At 36.6% G+C, this 20,428-nt stretch overlaps 1 protein-coding gene across 1 annotated transcript in view; it reads right to left on the minus strand.

The window, feature by feature from the left end:
- Window positions 1–20,428, minus strand: part of LOC148939649 (alkaline phosphatase-like) — a 130,486-nt gene that overhangs the window by 81,436 nt on the left and 28,622 nt on the right. The window contains exon 3 of the mRNA XM_089106935.1: window positions 10,721–10,947. Coding sequence (XP_088963061.1) covers window positions 10,721–10,947 — 227 coding nt within the window. The remainder of the gene's footprint in view (window positions 1–10,720; window positions 10,948–20,428) is intronic.

Here is a 20,428-nt window from a genome sequence, read left to right on the forward strand (position 1 = left end):
CTTTGACGGAAAACTTGCAGGTATTAGAAACTATTTCTTACTATTATGAAAAACCTGTTTCTTCCAAAAGAAATTTGATAGTATTAAGTAATACTTTATTAGTACTAATTAAAACTTTGTCAATATTAAGGAAAAAAGTTGTTACTTCTAAGAAAAAATTTGTTGGTGTTAAGGAAAACTTGCTAGTTCTAACAAAAAACTTGTTAGCATAAACAGAAAATTGTTACTTCTAAAAGAAATTTGTTATCTTTGACTCAAAACTTGCTGCTATTAGAAACAATTTGTCACTATTAAGAGAAAACCTGTTACTTCCAAGATAAATTTAATAGTATTATGTAAAACCGTGTTAGTATTGAGGTATAAGTTGTTACTTCGAACAGAAACTTTGTTAGTTTTAAGAAAAACTTGCTATTTCTAGCAGAAAACTTGTTAGCATTAGCAGGAAATTTTTACTTCTAAGCAGAATTTTTTATCTTGGTCGGAAAACTTACTACTATTAGAACCTTTTTGTTTACTATTATGAAAAAATCTGTTACTTTCAAAAAACCTTGTTTGTATTAAGAAAAAACTTGTTGATTCTAAGGAAATAAAGTTCAGTTGTTCAAAAAATATAATGTTTAATTTAGATTCAGAAGCCTATTTCCAGGATAAAAAGGTTGAAAATATCCAAGTGGTTGATGAGAGTGGTGTTCCACGTGGATGGTAGGCATGTAATGCCATCGTGGTGTGGAGCGTTCAGGAGGTTATTATGATAGAGTTTGGCTTGGGAAAACTTGAATCATCGGATTGAATGTGTAATTTTTAGCATGTGATGTCTGAAAAAGTCTTAGGAATGATGAAGGAGGTGTTAAATAATGGCACTGTGAGGTGAATTGCTTGGAGTGTCACGTTCTAGCAAGGAAATGCCGACTTCCGCTTTTCAATGAAAAATATAGTGTTTAATTTAGATTTACATGCTTATGCTCGGAGTGAAAAGGTTGAAAATACTCTAGGCGGTGGTGAGGGGGTGTGCCACGTGGATGACAGAGGAGAAGGTGTGTAAAGCTGTGAGGGTGTAAGGGTGTCTTGTGGAGCATCATGATAGGCATGTCTCATGACAAACTTAAATCAATGGATTGAAGTATAATTTTTAACATGTAATGTCTGAAAATGTCTTAGGAATGATGAAGGGGGTGTCACAGAGCAGTAATAGTGTGGCATTGTGACGGGAATTGCTTGGAGTGTCACGTTCTAGTATTGAAATGCTGAGTTCCACTTTCAAATAAAGAAAGTATTTAATTTATATTCACAAGCTTATTTTCGGAATGAAAAGGGTTGGAAGTGTTCTAGGGGATGATGAAGGATTGTGCCACGTGGATGGTAAGGTGGTGACAGGGTGTCTTTTGGTGGTTATTATGAAAGGTTAGGCTTGCAAAAAACTTGAATGAATGGATTGAAGTATAGTTTTTAACACGTAATGTCTGAAAAAATGTCTTTGAGGTGATGGACCGATGTCAGAGGGTGTCCGAGAGCATTAATTGTGTGGTACTATGGCTTGAATTGCGTGGAGTGTCACGTTCTAGTAATAAAATGCCAAGTTCCGGTGGTCAAATAAAGAAAGTATTTAATTTAGATTCACAAGCTTATTTTTGGAGTGAAAAGGTTGGAAATGTCCTACGGGATGATAAAGGGGTGTAATACGTGGATGGTAGTGTGGTGCTGGGGTGTCTTTTGTTGGTTATTATGAAAGGCTAGGATGGCAAAAAAAACTTGAATCAATAGATTAAAAGCATAATCGAAAATAATCGCTTAAAACCCTCAATTGCTAGCATATCCATAGTCAAAATTGCCCCTAGATGTGTGTGAAAAGGGTGTTGCAGTGCCATTACGCTCTCGTGTTTGAATTTTGTGAGCCCTGTATCTATTAAACCTGAGGAAAATAACGAAAAAATTTAAATAATATCTTTAAACTCTCAAAACATTGGTCCCCTAAGCCCTAGAAAATATTAAAAATATGAAAAAAGTTAAAATATGGTAAATAGTTGCATAAAATTTTCAAGTGCTAGCATACCTTTAGTCAAAATTGCCCCTACATGTGTGAAAACGGTATGGCATTGCCATTCTGCTCTCATGTTTGAATTTTGCTGGATCTAATAAACCCGAGGAAAACAACAAAAACACGAAGAAATATATTAATATAATATCTTTAAACTCTCAAAACATTGTTCCCATAAGCCCTAGAAAATATTTAAAATATGAAAGAAATGTTAAAATATTGTAAATAATTGTTTAATATTCTCAAGTGCTAGCAAATCCTCAGTCAAAATTGCCCTCAGATGTGTATGAAAATGGTATCGCAGTGCCATTTCGGTCTCCAGGTTGAATTTAGTAGGCCTGGGATCTGTTAAACCTGAGTAACATAATGAAAAATATAAAAACAATTAAAATAACATCATAAAAACTCTGAAAACATTGGTCCCATAAGCCCTAGAAAATATTATAAATATGAAACAAATGTACAAATATGGTAAATAATTGTTTAAAATCCTCAATTGTGATCATACCCTTATTGAAAATCGCCCCTAGATGTGTGTGAAAACGGTATCGCAGTGCCATTCCGCTCTCATTTTTCAATTTTATAAGCCTTGGATATACTAAACCCAAAGAAAATAACGAAAAATATTAAAATAACATCTTAAAACTCTCAAAACATTGGTCAAGCCCTAGAAAATTTTCACAAAACATCCTAAGCCCTAGAAAATATTAAAAATATAGAGCAAATATTAAAATATGGAAAATAATTTTTAAAATCCTCAAGTACTAACATACCCTTAGTCAAAATTGCCCCTAGATGTGTGTGAACAAGGTATCGCAGTGCCATTCCGCTCTCATATTTGAATTTTGTAAGCCCTGGATCTATTAAACCCGACGAAAATAATGAAAAATATAAAAAAAACTACTAAAATAGTACCATAAAATCTCTCAAAACATTGGTCCCCTAAGCCCTAGAAAATATTAAAAATATGAAAAAAAATGTTGAAATATGGTAAATAATTATTTAAAATCCTCAACTGCTAGCATACCCTTAGTCAAAATTGCCCCTAGATTTGTGTGAAAACGGTGTCGTAGTGCTATTCCACTCTCAATGTTTCAATTTTGTAAGCCTTGGATCTATTAAACTCGGGGAAAATAATGGGAAATATTAAAATAATGTCATACAAACTCTTAAAACATTAATCCCATAAGCCTAGAAATTATTAAAAATATGATAGAAATTTTCAAATATGATAAATAATTGTTTAAAATCTTCAAGTGCTAGCATAGATGTGTATTTAAAATCCTCAAGTGGTAGCATAGATGTGTATGAAAAAAGGCATCGCAGTGCCATTCCGCTTTCATATTGAATTCTGTAAGCCCTGGATCCCCGAGTAAAATAGTGAAAAATATAGAAAAAAACTATTAAAATAATATCATAAGAACTCTCAAAACATTGGTCCCCTAAGCCCTAGAAAATATTAAAAATATGAAATAAATGTTAAAATATGCTAAATAATTGTTTAAAATCCTCAAGTGCTGGCATTACCTTACTCAAAATTGCCCCTAGATGTGTGTGAAAACGGTATCGCAGGGCCATTCCACTCTCATATTTCACCTTGGTAAGCCTTGGATCTATTAAACCCAGGAAAAATAACGAAAAATATTAAAATAATATTATAAAAACTCTAAGAACATTGGTCCCATAAGCCCTAGAAAAAATTAAAATATGAAGGAAATGTTCAAATATGGTAAATAATTATTTAAAATCCTAAAGTGCTTGCATATCCTAAGTCAAAATTGCCCTCAGATTGGTATGATAAAAGGTGTCGCAGTGCCATTCCGCTCTCATATTTGAAATTTTTAAGCCCTGAATCTATTAAACCCGAGGAAAATAATGAAAAATAAAAAAACTATTAAAATAATATCATAAAAACTCTCAAAACATTGGTCCCATAAGCCATAGAAAATATCAAAAATATGAAACAAATGTTAAAACATGGTAAATACTTGTTTAAAATCCTCCAGCGCTAGCATAGCCTTAGTCAAAATTGCCCCGAAAATGATGGCTAGGAGGGTGAGGGGGGGGGGGGGAGGGAAGTCGTATATTGTCACAATAGTATGAAATATTCATAAGTTTATTTCGAAGAAACGAGATATTTTCATTAAAAGCCCTCAGAAACACCTCAATATGGTTTAAATTTATCTCTTATATCAATCTTGCTCTTTTGAAAATAATTGCTAAGATATATTTATCTTTAATACATGTTTTGTTTGCCTATACTCTATTCCTTATAAGCTTTTTAATGTTTTATTTTTTGTTTGTCGTGTTTTAACTGCTTTTTCTTTGTTTTAATATTGTTGTAAATTTGTTTTTATTTACAAAGTCTGTGTTTTTAAGATTTATTGTTTAGGATGCGTTTCTAACACCTAGGTGTTTACATAATTTAAGCACACCTTTCCCCTTTAATACTAAAAATACAATAAGAGCATTTGTCTCTGGAAATATATATTCTCCGAGTGCGTGCCAAATTTTGGCAGTAAACACGCCGTTCTAGCATGCTTGAAAAAGGGGAAATTTCAGGCGTCACACAATAGGTTATTTTTAGAATGTAGTTCTCGATACAGAATACTGTGAATAGCAGTTTAGTCCTGTTGCTCGGTGCTCTATTCCATTTGAAGGGAATTGAACTTTTCCCAGTAAGGATATAGAACTAAAAAAAAAAGAATGAAAAAAACGTTTTGAAAGACAGAAAGACAAAAACCGTGTTACACGTTTCGGTGAAAAATAAAATGTTAAAGAAGTAAAATGGGACAGTGACGTGCGTGCTGATATTACGCAACGTTTGCTGACCTTACATAAAGTGTGCGCCGTCATTAAGTTAAAAGAAAGAAAAAGTACCTTGAACGTTTTGATGAATTATGAAATGTCTCAAAAAGGGTTATGTGGCAGTGACGTGTGCACTGTCATTACGTAAAATATGCACCGTCCTTACATAAGATATGTAAGCCGTCATTGCGTAAGGTGTGTGCTATCGTTAAGTTATAAGCGGGGACTCCCCACGGGTCCTGTTGCAAGGCTACATAAAATTGCGTCATCCATATTACACACGGTCATGGGAATCCTGGGTGTTTTCCAGAGAAGAATAGACTCTATTTCAAAAAAGCGGGGATTCCCCACGGGTCCTGTTGCAAGGCTATATAAAATTGCGTCATCCATATTACACCCGGTCACGGGAATCCTGGGTGTCTTCCAGAGAAGAATAGACACTATAACAAAAAAAATGCTTACGAATCGTAACAAAATAGCTGTTGCTAGGGGAAATATTGGAACCCTTGGAGGTGTCATGAGAAGTCTACCAACTAGAAACAGGGCGTTGTGGAAATCCTAAGCTATTTTCCTATCTGTGCGTTAAAAAACCTATGCTGTTTTCCTATGGACCTATGTAAAGTGCGAGGTTGTGTTGTCAGCTGTGTTTTCTTTAATAGAATGCCTGGAACCGTATTACACATGGGTTAGTAATTCCATTTATTACTTCTTGTGTATTATAGCGACCACACTCCGATTAATCAGATAAATTGAGGAAGACCTGGAACTGCGTTGCACAGGGGCGAGGGACTAGGAGCTCCACTTATCTGACTTCCTGAAATTCCATGTTAATCTGCTATTGGGCTTCCAGAAAGCATTGAGGGGATACTACAGTTTTGTAATAAAATTAATAATTAAAATATAACGAATTAATTATTCGGAACTAAAGCAAAACTTGGAACTAATGGTGCAGCGGTCGTTAAGTGAATTTTATTATGTAAAATCTAAATATCACTTTAAACGTTGATAAACTGTAGAAAAGATATCTCATTTCTACAATGCACTAAAATTCCTTCACCTCTCTCCCCACCAGAAATAAAATATAGATACACAAAACTCACATGAATTGGTGGATTCATTGAATCTTGGAGCGAAGCTGAAAGAGAAAGACACGACAAATTGCTGTTTCAAATGCAGTGTACCTGCCAGGAGCTATCTCCTTTAAATTATGGGGAAGAGGTGTGCTGGACCAACGCTTCCACTGGCTTTTGCACAGGCACTAATTGAACATATAACATGTGTGCACTTCGAAGCGTGCACTCAGCTCAAAGACTGGTCCAAAAACGGAGCTCTAGTAAATGCGTATAATTCGGCTAATCTCTGGCTTTCGGTGTGGAATAATTGTGGTTGCCCAAGAGATGGCTTAGTAAATGACTCGAGGCTGTGGACAAAACGGAAGTTCAATAAGGAACTGAAAAACCATAAGTTAATGCTGATTCAGAAAAATGTGATGCATATTGCTAAAGACCCCTCAAATCTCTAAAAGTATAGCAAGCAAGCCAAAGCTTAGAGTACCAGTGTGCCTGAAAAAAAGCGGGTTGAATATTTCGTGAGTGAGTTCAGTGCACCCAAGAAAAGGACAAAAGAGTTTTATGATAAACAGCTTGACCTTGTTTGTTCAAATAAGAACCTGTTTTGAAACAGGTTCGTTCAAATCTTACCTGTTTGTGTCGCCAAGTTCTGTTCACTTTTTGATTCCTAAATTTAAAAAAATCCCCCTCGGGTGTTGATTCTATTTCAGCAAGGCATCTGCAACGTGCAGGTTCTTTAATCAAGCAATATCTGGTTCTATTGTTTCAGATGATCCTGGTCTGCAGTGCAGTCCCTATGCAATTTTATATCGGACAAATGACTCCCGTCTTTGAAAAGGGAAAAAAGACGCTTCCGTATACCGTTCTTATCGCCCCGTTACCGTCTCGTGTACTATTTTTAGGCTCTTCGAGTCATCTGTAATAATAGATATTGAAGAAAAATGTTCCACCCCTCCTCACCAGTTCGGTTACGAACGAGGCTTAGGTAGATATCACTCTCTCTTTCTACTTGCAAATTTGTAAATGTACTATAGGATATTGAAGACGGAGGTTATTTCTTGATTTTATGATCTCTTGATGTCACAATACCTTTTGATTCGTGTATATTGTCATAGGTTTTGCTCGAGGCCCATATGAAAGGTGCTGATGCTGCGGTAATTATTTATCTAAGATATATGTATGGTGATCTGAAAGCTGGAATTAAAGATGGCAGTCAGCTATTTCGGATCCTTAAAGAGTGGTGGGGCCACTCTGCTTTCAAAGACATCCCTAGGGAAATTAGCATTGAGTTTTAAAGACATCCCTGTCCCTTTTCCCTTAGAATTCTTGTGGCAGACCCTCAGACGTCACGCAACACATCTGTACAATGCGGTCAGCTGTTTCTAGGTGAAATTCCCACCCTTGGCAAGATTTCAATGGTTAGGTCAGGTGAATCTCTACCGGAGCCCTCTGACGTCACGGCAGCCATAGGGAAATTAACACAGGGAAATTAGTATAGGGAAAATAGCATAGGATTTCTACGGCAGCCCTCTGACGTCACACCCTCGCACCTGTTTCTAGCTGGCTTGATTCCCGCCCTGGGAAGAGTTCAACGTCCATGGCAAGAGTTCAATAGTTGGGCTAGGTCAGGTGACACAGCCCCTTTGTTTTTCTGTGACAGTCCTCTGACGTCACGGTACACACCCCCGTTTCAAGTGCATGTTAGACTATGCGACACACCCTCGCCTTGACTTTTCAGTGGGGATGATGTGTTGTCAGGGATAGGGAGAGGGGGGCATGTAATGTCATATTGGGGGTGAATTACAGCTTAAAAGTTAGGGGGAGACATTAAGAAATTTTTCCCACAGTCCAATGGAAAATCTAACAGGTACTAAAAGAAATAGATATTTTCCTTAAAAGCTATTAATATGTCTTAAATTTTCATCTAATATCAACCTTATTCTTCCGGTATTGCATGCTGGAGGGGGGCGTATTGTCGCGACAGTCTGAAATCTAATATCCCACGCAAAGAAACCGTGCATTTTCGTTTTATCGTTATTAATATCGTGAGAGCAAAGGTCCACTAAAGTGAATTAAATTGGGAGTTTAACGCATCATTCTAACGAGGGCCAAAAAATGGGGAATCTTAGCTGTCATTCAATAGATTATTTTTAGAATGTGGTTCCTGATACAAAATACTGTGAATTGTTTCATGGACAAGTTGCTTGGGGTGCTGTACAATTGGAAGGGAATAACCTTCGAGTCCTGGTGGAGTTAAGAACTATAGAAAAAAGAAAAAATATGAAAGGTGTTTCGAGCGAAAAAATGAAACGCCGAAAATAAATGTCTTGAGGCTTTTGGGCAGAAAATGTCAAAATGGTATTAACTGGCAGTGATGGATGCGCCGTCCATGCGTAAGATGCGCTGACCTTACAAAGTGTGTGCCGCCATTAAGTTAAGGAAAAAAAAACGCTTTGGGGGTTTCGAATGAAAAAAGTACCGCATGACAGTGTGACATAATCATTACTTAAGGTGTGATCTGACGTTACGTTACAAGTGGGGGTTCCACCAAGGATTCCTGTCGCAGAGTTGCGTAAAATTTTGTCAAGCATATTAGAACTGATTGTTTGAAACGGGGTACGTCGTATGACGTCATTGGAGTCCAGAGGGGTGTATAACGGAGTCTTGGCAACTGTGTTCCCTTTAATAGAACAGGTGACTGCATTACGTAGGTGTGACGGCTTGAGGGGTTCGTAGCTCCACTTAACTGACCTTTAAAGGCGAGGGTGTGTCGCATAGTGTAACATGCGCTTGAAATGGGGGTGTGTATCGTGACGTCAGAGGACTGTCACAGTTAAAAAGGGGGTGTGTCACCTGACCTAACCCAACTATTGAACTCCTGCCATGGACATTGAACTCTTGCCTGAGCGGAAATCATGCCAGCTAGAAACAGGTGCGAGGGTGTGACGTCAGAGGGCTGCCCTAGAAATCCTATGCTATTTTCCCAATGCTAATTTCCCTGTGTTAATTTCCTTATGGCTGCCTGGACGTCAGAGGGCTCCGGTAGAAATTCACCTGACCTAACCATTGAACTCTTACCAAGGGCGGGAATATCGCCTAGAAACAGCTGACTGTATTGTACAGGTGTGTCGCGTGACCTCAGAGGGCATGTCACAGGAATTCTATGGGAAAAAGGACAGGGATGTCTTTGAAACTCAATAATAATTTCCCTAGGGATGTCTTTGAAAGCAGAGTGGGCCCATTACTTGAAAGGTGTACGCCAATGAGCTTTGCCTTCTCTAGTTCTTTTCAATAATTGTATTACTGGTGCTCAGTATAAGTTAAACTGTACATTTATCTTCAATGGAGTTAATCTCTCGTTAGATACGTTTGCGGGTGACTTACTAAGACTTTTCTGGACTTTGCAAGTTTGCTCATTGACTTTTGAGCTTCTCCATGAAGAGTATGAGCGCATTGGTTTGAGTTTTAACACTTATAAAACAGTTGCTCTACTATCACAGTAAATCGAATTTCAATAAGTCTATTTGGCTCTGAAATGCCTTTTGCTAGCAGCCTTACTTACTTAGGTTTGCCTATTGGAGCAAATCTGAAAGGAACTGCAAACTTGGTACTGAAAAATTATGCTAATAAGATTCGGGCTGCGTATATATCCTTGGCTTCAAAGGTTTTGTATCTGAGTAGAGTTCGACGTTCTCAGTTGTATAATAGCCTAACACCGTGACTCCCAACGTGGGGCACAGGCCCCACTGGTGGGGCCTGGCAATATGTTGATGAGTCAGGGGCAGCACGTGCACACTTCGTCTGACTATACTTTAGAGCCTTGATTAAAAAAAAATCATTGAATGACGTCACATTCAAATGGATTTAAAGAGAAAAAAGATGCATAATATTATTGTAATCATGTTCTACATTGAACAAAATGTCTTCTATTCAGACAATATTTTTCATTTGTATACAGTATGCCTAGAAGACAACCCAAAAGAAGATACCAAGTTTATGGCCTTTAAAGCTTCCTTCAGGTGAATCTTTGTAAGACTTTGAATAAAAACTTTAAATATCACGACGGGGTATCAGGATTTTAGAAATGTCTAGCTGGGGTATGGCTCAAAATGCCGTTGGGAACCACTGGCCTAACAGATCCTCACCTACTTGCTCCTGCTCATTTTTTTTTTTTTTTTTTTTTTTTTTTTTTACTGTGGTAATAAAAAGTAAGCTCATCTCCTTTATTTGAAATTTTCAAAGTATTTAATATAACAACCAACATGGAAAAGTAACTCTTTTCTGTAGAAAAAGTATTGATTGATAATCTCAGTCGGAGTTACTGAGAAGCGTATTTTTGATTCCTCTACTAAATGCGAGAAGTCTTCCCGTCTTTGGTTTTTTGTTTGTCCCATGCCCGAAGTTGTCAAAGTAGGGTTTTTTTCTGTAGTTTCTTTTTGTTTTTCTTGATTTTTGCTTTGTCTTTTTCTGGGCCCTGCCCAGTTTTTTTTTACGGGCTATAAATAAAACGGTCATGATCAATACAATAATCTCCAATTTTACAATCGTATTCCTCTCCTCTCTCCACCCCTAATGCATGGGTATAGTCCTATACTATATATGAAATGGTACTGATTTTTTTTTATGGCATAATGACATTATAAACAAAATACTGACGAGAAACAAGTACAAAATAACTCAAACCATTAGAATTAGTAAATTTTTATGCATAGCCTATGTCTATGTTTAAATATTAGGTGGGGACTGGGGTGGGATCGGTATGGTGACAATTATTGTATATAAAAAAAACTGTTGTTTAAAACTTCACCTTTGAAAGTGCTGTGTGTGGAAATTTTTCAAATTCAAGCACAGTTTCCTCTCCAGTTTTTCCGTCAAGCTGTCCTTTGTATATTCGACTGGCAACAACTGTGGGATTCGACATTCCATCACCCAAAAAAAATATTACATTTCTTGCAGCTTGTTCTATGGGTCTATTTGCCATTGATAGTTGCTCAGCAAGATTATCTTGACCTTGTTTTATCCAGTATTCAGCATCTAAAAGACCCATTAAAAGGTTAATATATACTCTTTTTTACCAGCGTATAATAAAAATCCCTATGCCTTCCCAAGTATAGTAAAGTATGACGGCACTAGACCCTTAAGGTCCAAACCGGCGGTGCTGATCTCCGTTTCTTGGCCCTTCAGCCAGGAAGTGCAATGGGGGGCTGGGGGCCAGCCATCCTGTGCTTTCGCACACCCTTCCTGCTTGCATTCCCCAGATACCTCCAGGTACCCATTTAGAGTTGGATCGACTCTGGCCAAGTTTACCGAGTCCTACCACTGACCCGCGTCCCAAACCAAATAATTGGCCTCCCCAGGGATCAAACCCGTGCCCCTTGGACAAAGAATTCTTAACCATAATATGCACTTTACTGAAAAAATACAAATGAATATGCATTGTCAGTTTAATATACATATACTGATATTTAGTAATCAAAATGTTAATATTATTTGATTTATTAAAGTTATAAAAGTAAAAACATTTGTATTTTTTCAGTAAAGAGCAAATTATTTTCTGGCCTTGGGAAGGCATAGGGATTTTAAGCCCTACGCATGTTAATTTCTGCTTGTTTTGAGTTTGACTCGGTTTTTATTGTAATTTCTGTTCGTTTTGGGTTTCATTTATTTATCGATGCTGATTTGTGGTACTTTCACGCCGGGTATATTATTTGATTTTATTTTTGCTAATTTTTGGTTTAATGGAGTTATTTACTTTCCTTTGAAAAACTTATTTTGTGGAAAAAGTTTTTTAAATTAATTAGGGTACAAGGGGGACGACTTCCCAGTTCATATTCAAAAGAAGCCAGGGAATTGAACTTTGATTTAGCTGATTTGTCAGGGCCAATCTAAGGTCCACCCCTAGAGAAAGTACTTTTGTACAGAAGTGGTGTTTTTGTAAGTAGTTTACTTTGAGACCCCGTTTAGGAATTCTGTCTTGAGAGTTATAGATGTGTGTTTTGTGACCTTTCGGAAGAATAAAAGTAAGCTATTTGCCACAGCCTTGTAAGACTATTTTTCCATACGCCCAGGCCGGGTAGGAGAAAGAGTTTGTGAGAAGTACCGGCACGAGTATATAGACAGGGGGCCGTTTAACCTCCAAAGAGATAGTTATAGATATTACGGGTGACCCAAGTGGTGGTACCATTAGCCTAGAGTGTTGGCCGTTTGACCGTTCGATCACGTTACCACACCCTGGATCATGGTATACCGTAATAGAGTGTTAACATACCCTATATTTACAGTAGTGGTAGCTGCGATTCATTACAACCCTAATATTTGGTTGCAGCAACTAAAGGACCTATCAGTAACACTGATAGTAAAAGAATCTGCGTCTTCCGATAAGACAATTTAATTTAGCCTACACTGTAGCCTATTGTGAGTACATATAAAAAAAATCGTAGAAATACGGAATCAACTAAAAAAAGTATGAAGATCTGAATGGGCGTTGCCTAGTTGGAATATAATAAAATTTCTACAAATCAATATATCGCGCAACTATTTAGCGTGTAAAAATAACTGGCTAATTGAGACGTGGCAATTTTTCGCGAGAGACCGGAAGTGACATTGGAAAAAGGATTTTCATTTAGACCGAAGAAGTATTTTGATGTTAGCTGAATCTTCAAATAAGATCAGTCACAGATAATACAGATACGGAACGAAAAAATTGAGAACGAATGGATTCTGAAAATGAATTGAGAGAATATAATGATGGAAGAAATCAAAGTAGACCGAATAGAAGGAGCAGTGTGGATTCGAGATCCAACAAGGGGTCACAAAAAAGTAGTCATGTAGATATGACACAATATATATTAAATTTCATGAAGGAAGAAATAATAGTAAAGAGAGCAGAAAGAAGAGACTGAAAGAAAATCCAGAGAGGCCCATAAAAAAAGTATCGAGAGAAATCACCGAGAGTATATTGCAAAAATACAGGATGAGATAGATCAAATTGAAAAAGGTAGGCTTGCCTATAAAATATATGATCAGGCTCGAATGGAAAAAATTGAAAAAGATAGCCAAGCTGGTAAAATATATCATCAGACTAGTATGGAAACCCTTACTAAAGCTTGCGGAGCCCGTAAGGGAATCTCAATGAGTGAGAGACATCAGACATTTATCAGACATTAAATAGTAAGACTTAAAAATATGCTACTTTGTTGACTATGCAGGCAGACCGGCCCATAAAACAAAATGGGTGGCTAAGCCACCATGTCGAAAAAAAGAAATGCTTGATACTCCAGTTTGAAATGCTGATAATCCGGAGAAACGGGATGCGGAAGTGGCTAAGCCACACCATATTGAAAATAAGACGTGAGAAAATAATTTTTCTGGAAAATTTTTAGAAAATAGTAAACTTCAAAGAACATGTAGGCTACCGAATATGAGACACCGACAAGGATATTCCAAAAGGCAGCACTGATTATACCCAAGAAAAACGATAATAAATTCATTGTAGGTGCTTTTCCTCGTAAACTTCGAGAAACTTTGGTGCAATATGAAAAACCAAATGTCGAAATCCAATTCCCATTTGACGAAGATTTATTTATAACTACGGCGATAACAGTGACCCTGTTATCAAGATTTCGCCTCTATGATTTGGAGTCCTTGGGGGATACTCTCTCCAAGTCACTTCATATTTCACATAAACCTTTGCCCAGTAACCCTATTCACGGTTTTAACTCTTCACAGGAATCGAATATTATTTCCTGCAAACCTTATTCCTTGAGTCACGTATTCAAATTTCATCTTCAGATGGCATCGAAGAATGTTCTTCATTCGACTATCCCAGGGGAGGGGACCCAGACGAAATTTATGAATAGTTCGTTGAGATGTCTACCTGATTTCCCCGTACCCCGTACTCCTATCATTTTCATAGGCCTTTGTTTTTTCGGCCATTCATGTTTTCAAGTTATGCAAAGGGGCAATTCACGTTTTAGTTGAGATGTGGTCTTGTCCATTGATGGAAATTAAGAGGCTAGTTAAGCCAATTTTTCATGATGACTGGAATCATCAAATTTTCCAGAAGGTGATTCTCTGCTTCCCTCAAATGTAAATTCGTGAGAGGGATTATGAGTGATTGTTTGACTGTGAGTGATTGTTACTGTCTATTAATGAGTTTCGCCTTGTCAGGGAATAGTGGTCTACCTCAAAGTGTTGTCCATATAGTTATTCGCGAACTCGTGATAGTGCTTAAACCATTGCAAGTCATTCTGTCTGCAAGTCATTCATTGCAAGTCATCATGAGTCTCTCTGTCTAGCAGTCTCCTCGACAGGTAACAGATTGGATGCTCTCCATCACTGAAGGAGTGGGACAGCATTGTTCCAATTACTAGGTCAGAGGTGTCTGTTGCAAGAAGAATGTTTTAGAAAACTTAGGGGCACACAAAACTTGGTACGATATGACAATTCATTTCAGTTCTTCAACCAAGACTCGGTGCTTAGGTTCCCATGATAAAGTGTTGGGTACTTATTTCTGGGCTAGTGAACTGAGTTCCCTTGTGAATCCAGTGAACCTCTTGATGAACCGAGAATATTAATTGGTCATCCCAAGGAAGGTTCTCACTGCTTTCTTTGTTTCTGGGTGTTGAAATGCTTGGATTGTCTGTACTTTGTTCAGTGCTGGACTGATCGTACCTTCCCCAACAGTGTGTCTCAAATATTCGACCTAGTTATAACCAAACTTATTCTTCCTGATATTTTGTATTATATGTTCACCTTACTAAAACGTTATGATACTTTGCTCAGGTGTATCAGGTACTTTGCTAATGTGTCGCTGAAAATGATTGTGTCATTAAAGTAAGCTCGAGCATGTGGGTATTCTCTCAGTACTTCATCTATCATCCGCTGGAAAGTGGCGGGCGCACCTTTCAACCCGAATGGCACGACGCGGAATTGGCGATGGCCAAATGGAGTCGATAACGCAGTTTTCTCGACCAAATTACTTGCCAGCTTGACTTGCCAAACGCTTTTGGGTAGTTTTTAATCGAGAAGTACCGGCCGGTTCGGAAATTTTCCACGACTTGATCAATGATGGCATGGGATCGGTGTTGAATTTTTTTTACGGCATTTACTTACCTAATACTAATGCAAAAAATCCATTGGCCGTCATATTTTTCACGAGAATTACAGGAAAAGACCATTCACTATTGCCGATTCGACGACGCCATTTTGTAGCATTTTTTCCATTTCTTGTTTCCGCACATTCCTATGAGACTCTAGCACACGATGCGGTGGAACTCTTATGGGATGGTCGGTTCCAGCGTGAGTTTTATGGTTTCACGTTTGTAGTCCCAGGACTCGTTGATAAAAATTATATCTGGGCCATGCTGTTTCATAGGATTTCTTCTCTCATCTCTTGTGACAAGACAAGATTTATTTCTGGCATTACTTAATATCCCTCTCTTTCATATGTTTGAATGGCAATTGTGTTTTCTTCTTCTTTATGAAATGTTGTGACGAAAACGTTATTGCTATCTTTTTCAGCTGTTTCCTCAAGTTTGAAACGTCCTGAGTTTAAAAAATCTTGCAGTTATCTCAGCAGGCTGATTTACATCGTTCTCCACTTCTCGCATTTTCATGTGACCTTTGACATAGTTTTTTGTGTATCGCAATATTTCTTCCAAGAGATCCATTGGGTTACTAAAGTTTAAAGGATGAAAAGATTAAAAAGATTAGGTTACTCTAGACAATTTAGCAATGGCCCTTTATATATATATATATATATATATATATATATATATATATATATATATATATATATATATATATATATATATATATATATATATATATATATATATATATATATATATATATATATATATATATATATATATATATATATATATATATATATATATATATATATATATATATATATATATATATATATATATTATATATATTTTATATATATATATATATATATATATATATATATATATATATATATATATATATATATATATATATATATATATATATATATATATATATATATATATATATATATATATATATATATATATATCAAGGAGGCACACTTGTGCCTCTATAAAGAGGCGACCCACCACAATGTTAAGCGATTTCAGGTCCTAGAGGTCGCAGAGAGACGGCGGTAATCGCATTTTGTAGCCCAAGCTCAAACTAAGAAACTTGCAAAATTTCATCATCCTCCGACTTTATCTTCATGGGGTAAACTGGGCCGGAAGTTTGGACCCTACCACCATAGCCCCCCTGTAACGTTTTCTGATTTATTAGAAAATTATAGGTTAAGCTTTACAAGGGCCCGGGAGCTTATACGCGAAATTTAATCTAAAAATGATAAAGCCTTCCCAGTTTTCAAAAAACCAAATATAGCCACTTAAAATTCATTTCTTTTTTTTTCTTAGCCACGCCTACAGGCCACAGTTGGCAACGGATCCTGTTGAATGAGGACTCATTCGAAGCAGAATTCGACCTGTTAGGGCTTTTTGATATTTTCAGACCGAAAAACTTATCCCCCGAATTTACATTAACGAAAAACCTCGTTTTCCTATATTAGCCCATGTTAATTTTTCCCACCCCACCCCCCCCTTTATCGGTGTCTGATCGGGCTGAAATTTAGAGGGTAAGCTTTTCTGGGGCCTGGGAGCTTATCCTCGAAATTTCAGCTCAATCTGATCACTCCTTCTCTGTTTTCCAAAAACCACATATCAAGATTTTTGGGAATTTGCTTGCGTCGAAAATAGCTTCAATTTGCTAAACAACAATTAATATTGTGTTTGTATAGTCCAGCCGCTGATACCCCAGATTTTCAGGCGGTAAATCCGGGTTCGATTCACCATCAGAGCAACTTTTTTATATACTTTGAAAAGAAACTCAGTTTCTTTTTTAAATTATTTGAAAAAAATTACGTTTTCTAAAGAGTTAAAGAGGCTGAGTTACAAGGTCGACCCTTAAAACGTACAGGGATTAGGAGGCACAGTTGGGGGGCTGTTAAAGAGGCTGAGTCACAAGTTCGAACCTTAAAACGTACAGGGATTAGGAGGCACCCTGTACGACGTGATTTGAGTATTCAGGAATTAAAAGCCTTAACACAAGAATGTTCAAGAGCGGGGGGTTTGGGGGGCGGCAGCCCCCATCTTTAACTCCTGACACGATCAGCTAACAGTTAGTCAAGCAATAATAAGTAATAAACTGTACAAAAACGTGCAGAAATTATTTGAAAAAAACTACGTTTTCTAAAGAGTTAAAGAGGCTGAGTTACAAGGTCGAACCTTAAAACGTACAGGGATTAGGAGGCACAGTTGGGGGGCTACCGACCCCCAAACCCCCCGCTTTCGCAGCCTTTAAATATAAAAAAAAATTCTTTAAACTGAAAGTAAGGAGCGACATTAAAACTTAAAACGAACAGAAATTATTCCGTATATGAAAGGGGCTGTGCCCTCCTCAACGCCTCGCTCTTTACGATACAGTTTTTATTGTTTAAAAAAAGAGTTGTGAGAAAGTCAAACTTTAGCGTAAAGAGCGAGGCGTTGAGGAGGGTACAGCCTCTTTCATGTACGGAATAATTTCTGTTTGTTTTAATTTTTAATGTCGCTCCTTACTTTCAGTTTAAAGAAATTTTTTTTTATATTTAAATGCTGAGAAAGCAGTGGATTTTGGGGATTGCATCCCCCCAACTGTGCCACCTAATCACAATAAGTTTTAAGGTTAGCCCTCGTAACTCAGCCTCTTTAACTCTTTAGAAACCTAAGTTTTTTTAAAATATATATATATATATATATATATATATATATATATATATATATATATATATATATATATATATATATATATATATATATATATATATATATATATATATATATATATATATATATATATATATATTTATATAGCTGAAAAAAATATGACTATTGATGATTTGAGCATCACTTACGTTAAATGAAACTGAAGCAAAACATGGGTTTTGTTTTTTATTTGTTTTTGGAACTTTTTAGAGGGCAAGTGTGGTCCTATAAAAGACCAAACCAATTCGTCTGGAAATTACGGAGGTAGATAGATAGATATTTATTGGCAAAAGAACTATCACAAACCCTAGTGGGCCGAATTCGCATTTCTTAGTAAAAAAAATACAATAACAAAATAATAGTTACCACTAGTTACGAAAATACAATAGTTACCACTGTAACGAAAATACAACAGGTAACAGTCAGAAAATACAAAATACAAAAGTCATATATATAGGTCATAATTATAAAATATTTTATAGGTCATAATATAAAAAGGGTAACAAATAAAATAACCAAATATTCAAAAATGAAAAAATATTATATACAAAACAATTTTAATTTTTGGCCAACTTACGGGTTGTGATGTTGGTTGATTGTATTTGTAAAAAAGGGAATAAAAGTTTTTCTTTATAACGTAGGCTAAGATAGAAAAGGGTATGGAAGAAAGGAAGGAGATGGATTGGGACGCTATACGGGGTTGCGATTTCTTACAGGTGAGTGGTGGCTAGGAAAGATGTTTTCAGTACGAGGGCTTATATGTTGTGACTTCCCAAAACAGAGGAACACATTGTTTCTCATGGAATCAAGGATATCAAGTTTAGAATTTACAAGGAGGTGGAACTATGGATCCGAGTCTTCTTTATGAATAATCCTCTTGGCTCTTTTTTTTATTATTTTCGATTTTTTTGGTTGCTTCAATTGAGAAGCCCGGATGCCAGACAGGCGTACTCGACCAAAGGACGAAAAAAAAAGAAATATATACCTTTAGTAACTGCGATGGGGGGCAGCTAAATTTATTCACAAGTTTCAGAAGAAAAACTGACAAGTTTGCTTGACGGAGGTTGTTACTTACGTGGGTGTCCCACTTCAAGTCAGAAGATATGGTAACACCTAGGAGTTTAAAGTTAGAAGCTGCAATTTCAGGAGGAATTGGATGAAAGAAAAGAGGAGGGGACTTTAGGAAACTGACAGATAATATGGTGGATTTACAAGGATTAACGATCATATCAAGAGAAAAAGCCTAGCCAAGAATGTTTTGGAAGAAATCCCTTGGACTGCTGTACATACATTTATGACGTTTTTCTACAATGATTGAGTCATCAGCAAATTTCTACATGACAGGGCTATCCATTTAAAGGTTTCTAGTCTAGATATAAAACAAGTGGGGGCCAAGACGAGTATCTCTGTAAATACCATTGTGAATACGAAGGCGGCTGAAATAGCAATCTTGATATTTGACTGCCTGTGATCTGCCTGTGTTGAGGCAAATAGCTTTATTAAAAATTTCTCGACCTGGAATTCTTCGATATGTTTTTCTACCAAGATATTATGGTTAACCAGGTCTTTTGTAGGTCAACAGAAATTAGGTTTAGCCAGGTGTTTGGTCTCTCAAGTAGTCTCCCCATGGAGTCAACAAGATGGATAAGATAATGTGAGGTTGATGCAGATATAAGATTTCCATACTGCCTAGGATCAACAAGGGGATGGACTTGATCCCTGGGCCTGTACGCAAGAAAGCTTTCATATACTTTCGAAAAAATTGAAGTCGAAGAGATAGGACTAATGCCATCAAAGCCAGGCCTACTGTTTTTCTTTTTTATTGGAGTTATGAAACCTTGTTTCCAAACGGAGGGGAACAGTCCAGATTGAGTGCAATGATTGAAAAGAATAGAAAGGGGCTTTGAGAGGTAATCACTTGAGGCTTTAATAAGTGGAACAGGAATATCCAGTGGGCAAGTGCTTGTTTTTTTTAATTTTTCAATTTTTTTTACCATGTCAAATGGGGAAATGTTAGGGAATTAAAGGGGGTTGCAACACTAAGAGTTTCATAGGATAGGGGAGGGAGACTTTGGACAATTCAAGCAAGGAACTCGTTCAAATTGTTGTCTTTGGAGGTTCAGCTAAATTAAAGTTTAGTGGTTCTGGTCTCTTGCCGGCAAGTATTTTGATCTGGGAATACCAATTTTGGGGTTTATCCTGGCATAGGTCTTTAACTTTATTTTTATAAGAAGTTCTGGAAGATTTTCTAATGTGTTTTTTTAAGTATTTTCTTAAATTATTTGCTTCCTCTAGTTTACCTGTTTTGAATAAGTTCCATTTTTTCTGGATTAACATTTTAATATGATCATTTATATAGGGTTTATCGTTAGACCATTTTCTAAGCTTTTGTTCTGGAAAATGAGCCATATAATTGTCATTCAGTTTTTTGTGGAAAGTAAGGATTTTGTCATCAAGATTATTCAGATAAATAATGTGTGACCAACATTCCTTAGACAACCAAGAGCCAAATGAAAAAAGACCCGAATTACTGAGGGGACGGTAAGATCCACTTGTGGTTGTGAACGAGTGTAGGAAAGATGAGGAAAGGGATAAAAGGAGAGAGTAATGGTAACTACCACCTAATAAAGGCAGGGCTTGGGGAGGACTCTAAAAATTATTCATATTAGAACAAAAAACATCAAGGGATGTATTTCCTCTTG

This window comes from Artemia sp. Qi Xiang Cuo, chromosome 21 (genome assembly GCF_049724085.1).
Source record: "Artemia sp. Qi Xiang Cuo chromosome 21, ASM4972408v1, whole genome shotgun sequence".
In the NCBI taxonomy this organism is placed as follows: domain Eukaryota; kingdom Metazoa; phylum Arthropoda; class Branchiopoda; order Anostraca; family Artemiidae; genus Artemia; species Artemia sp. Qi Xiang Cuo.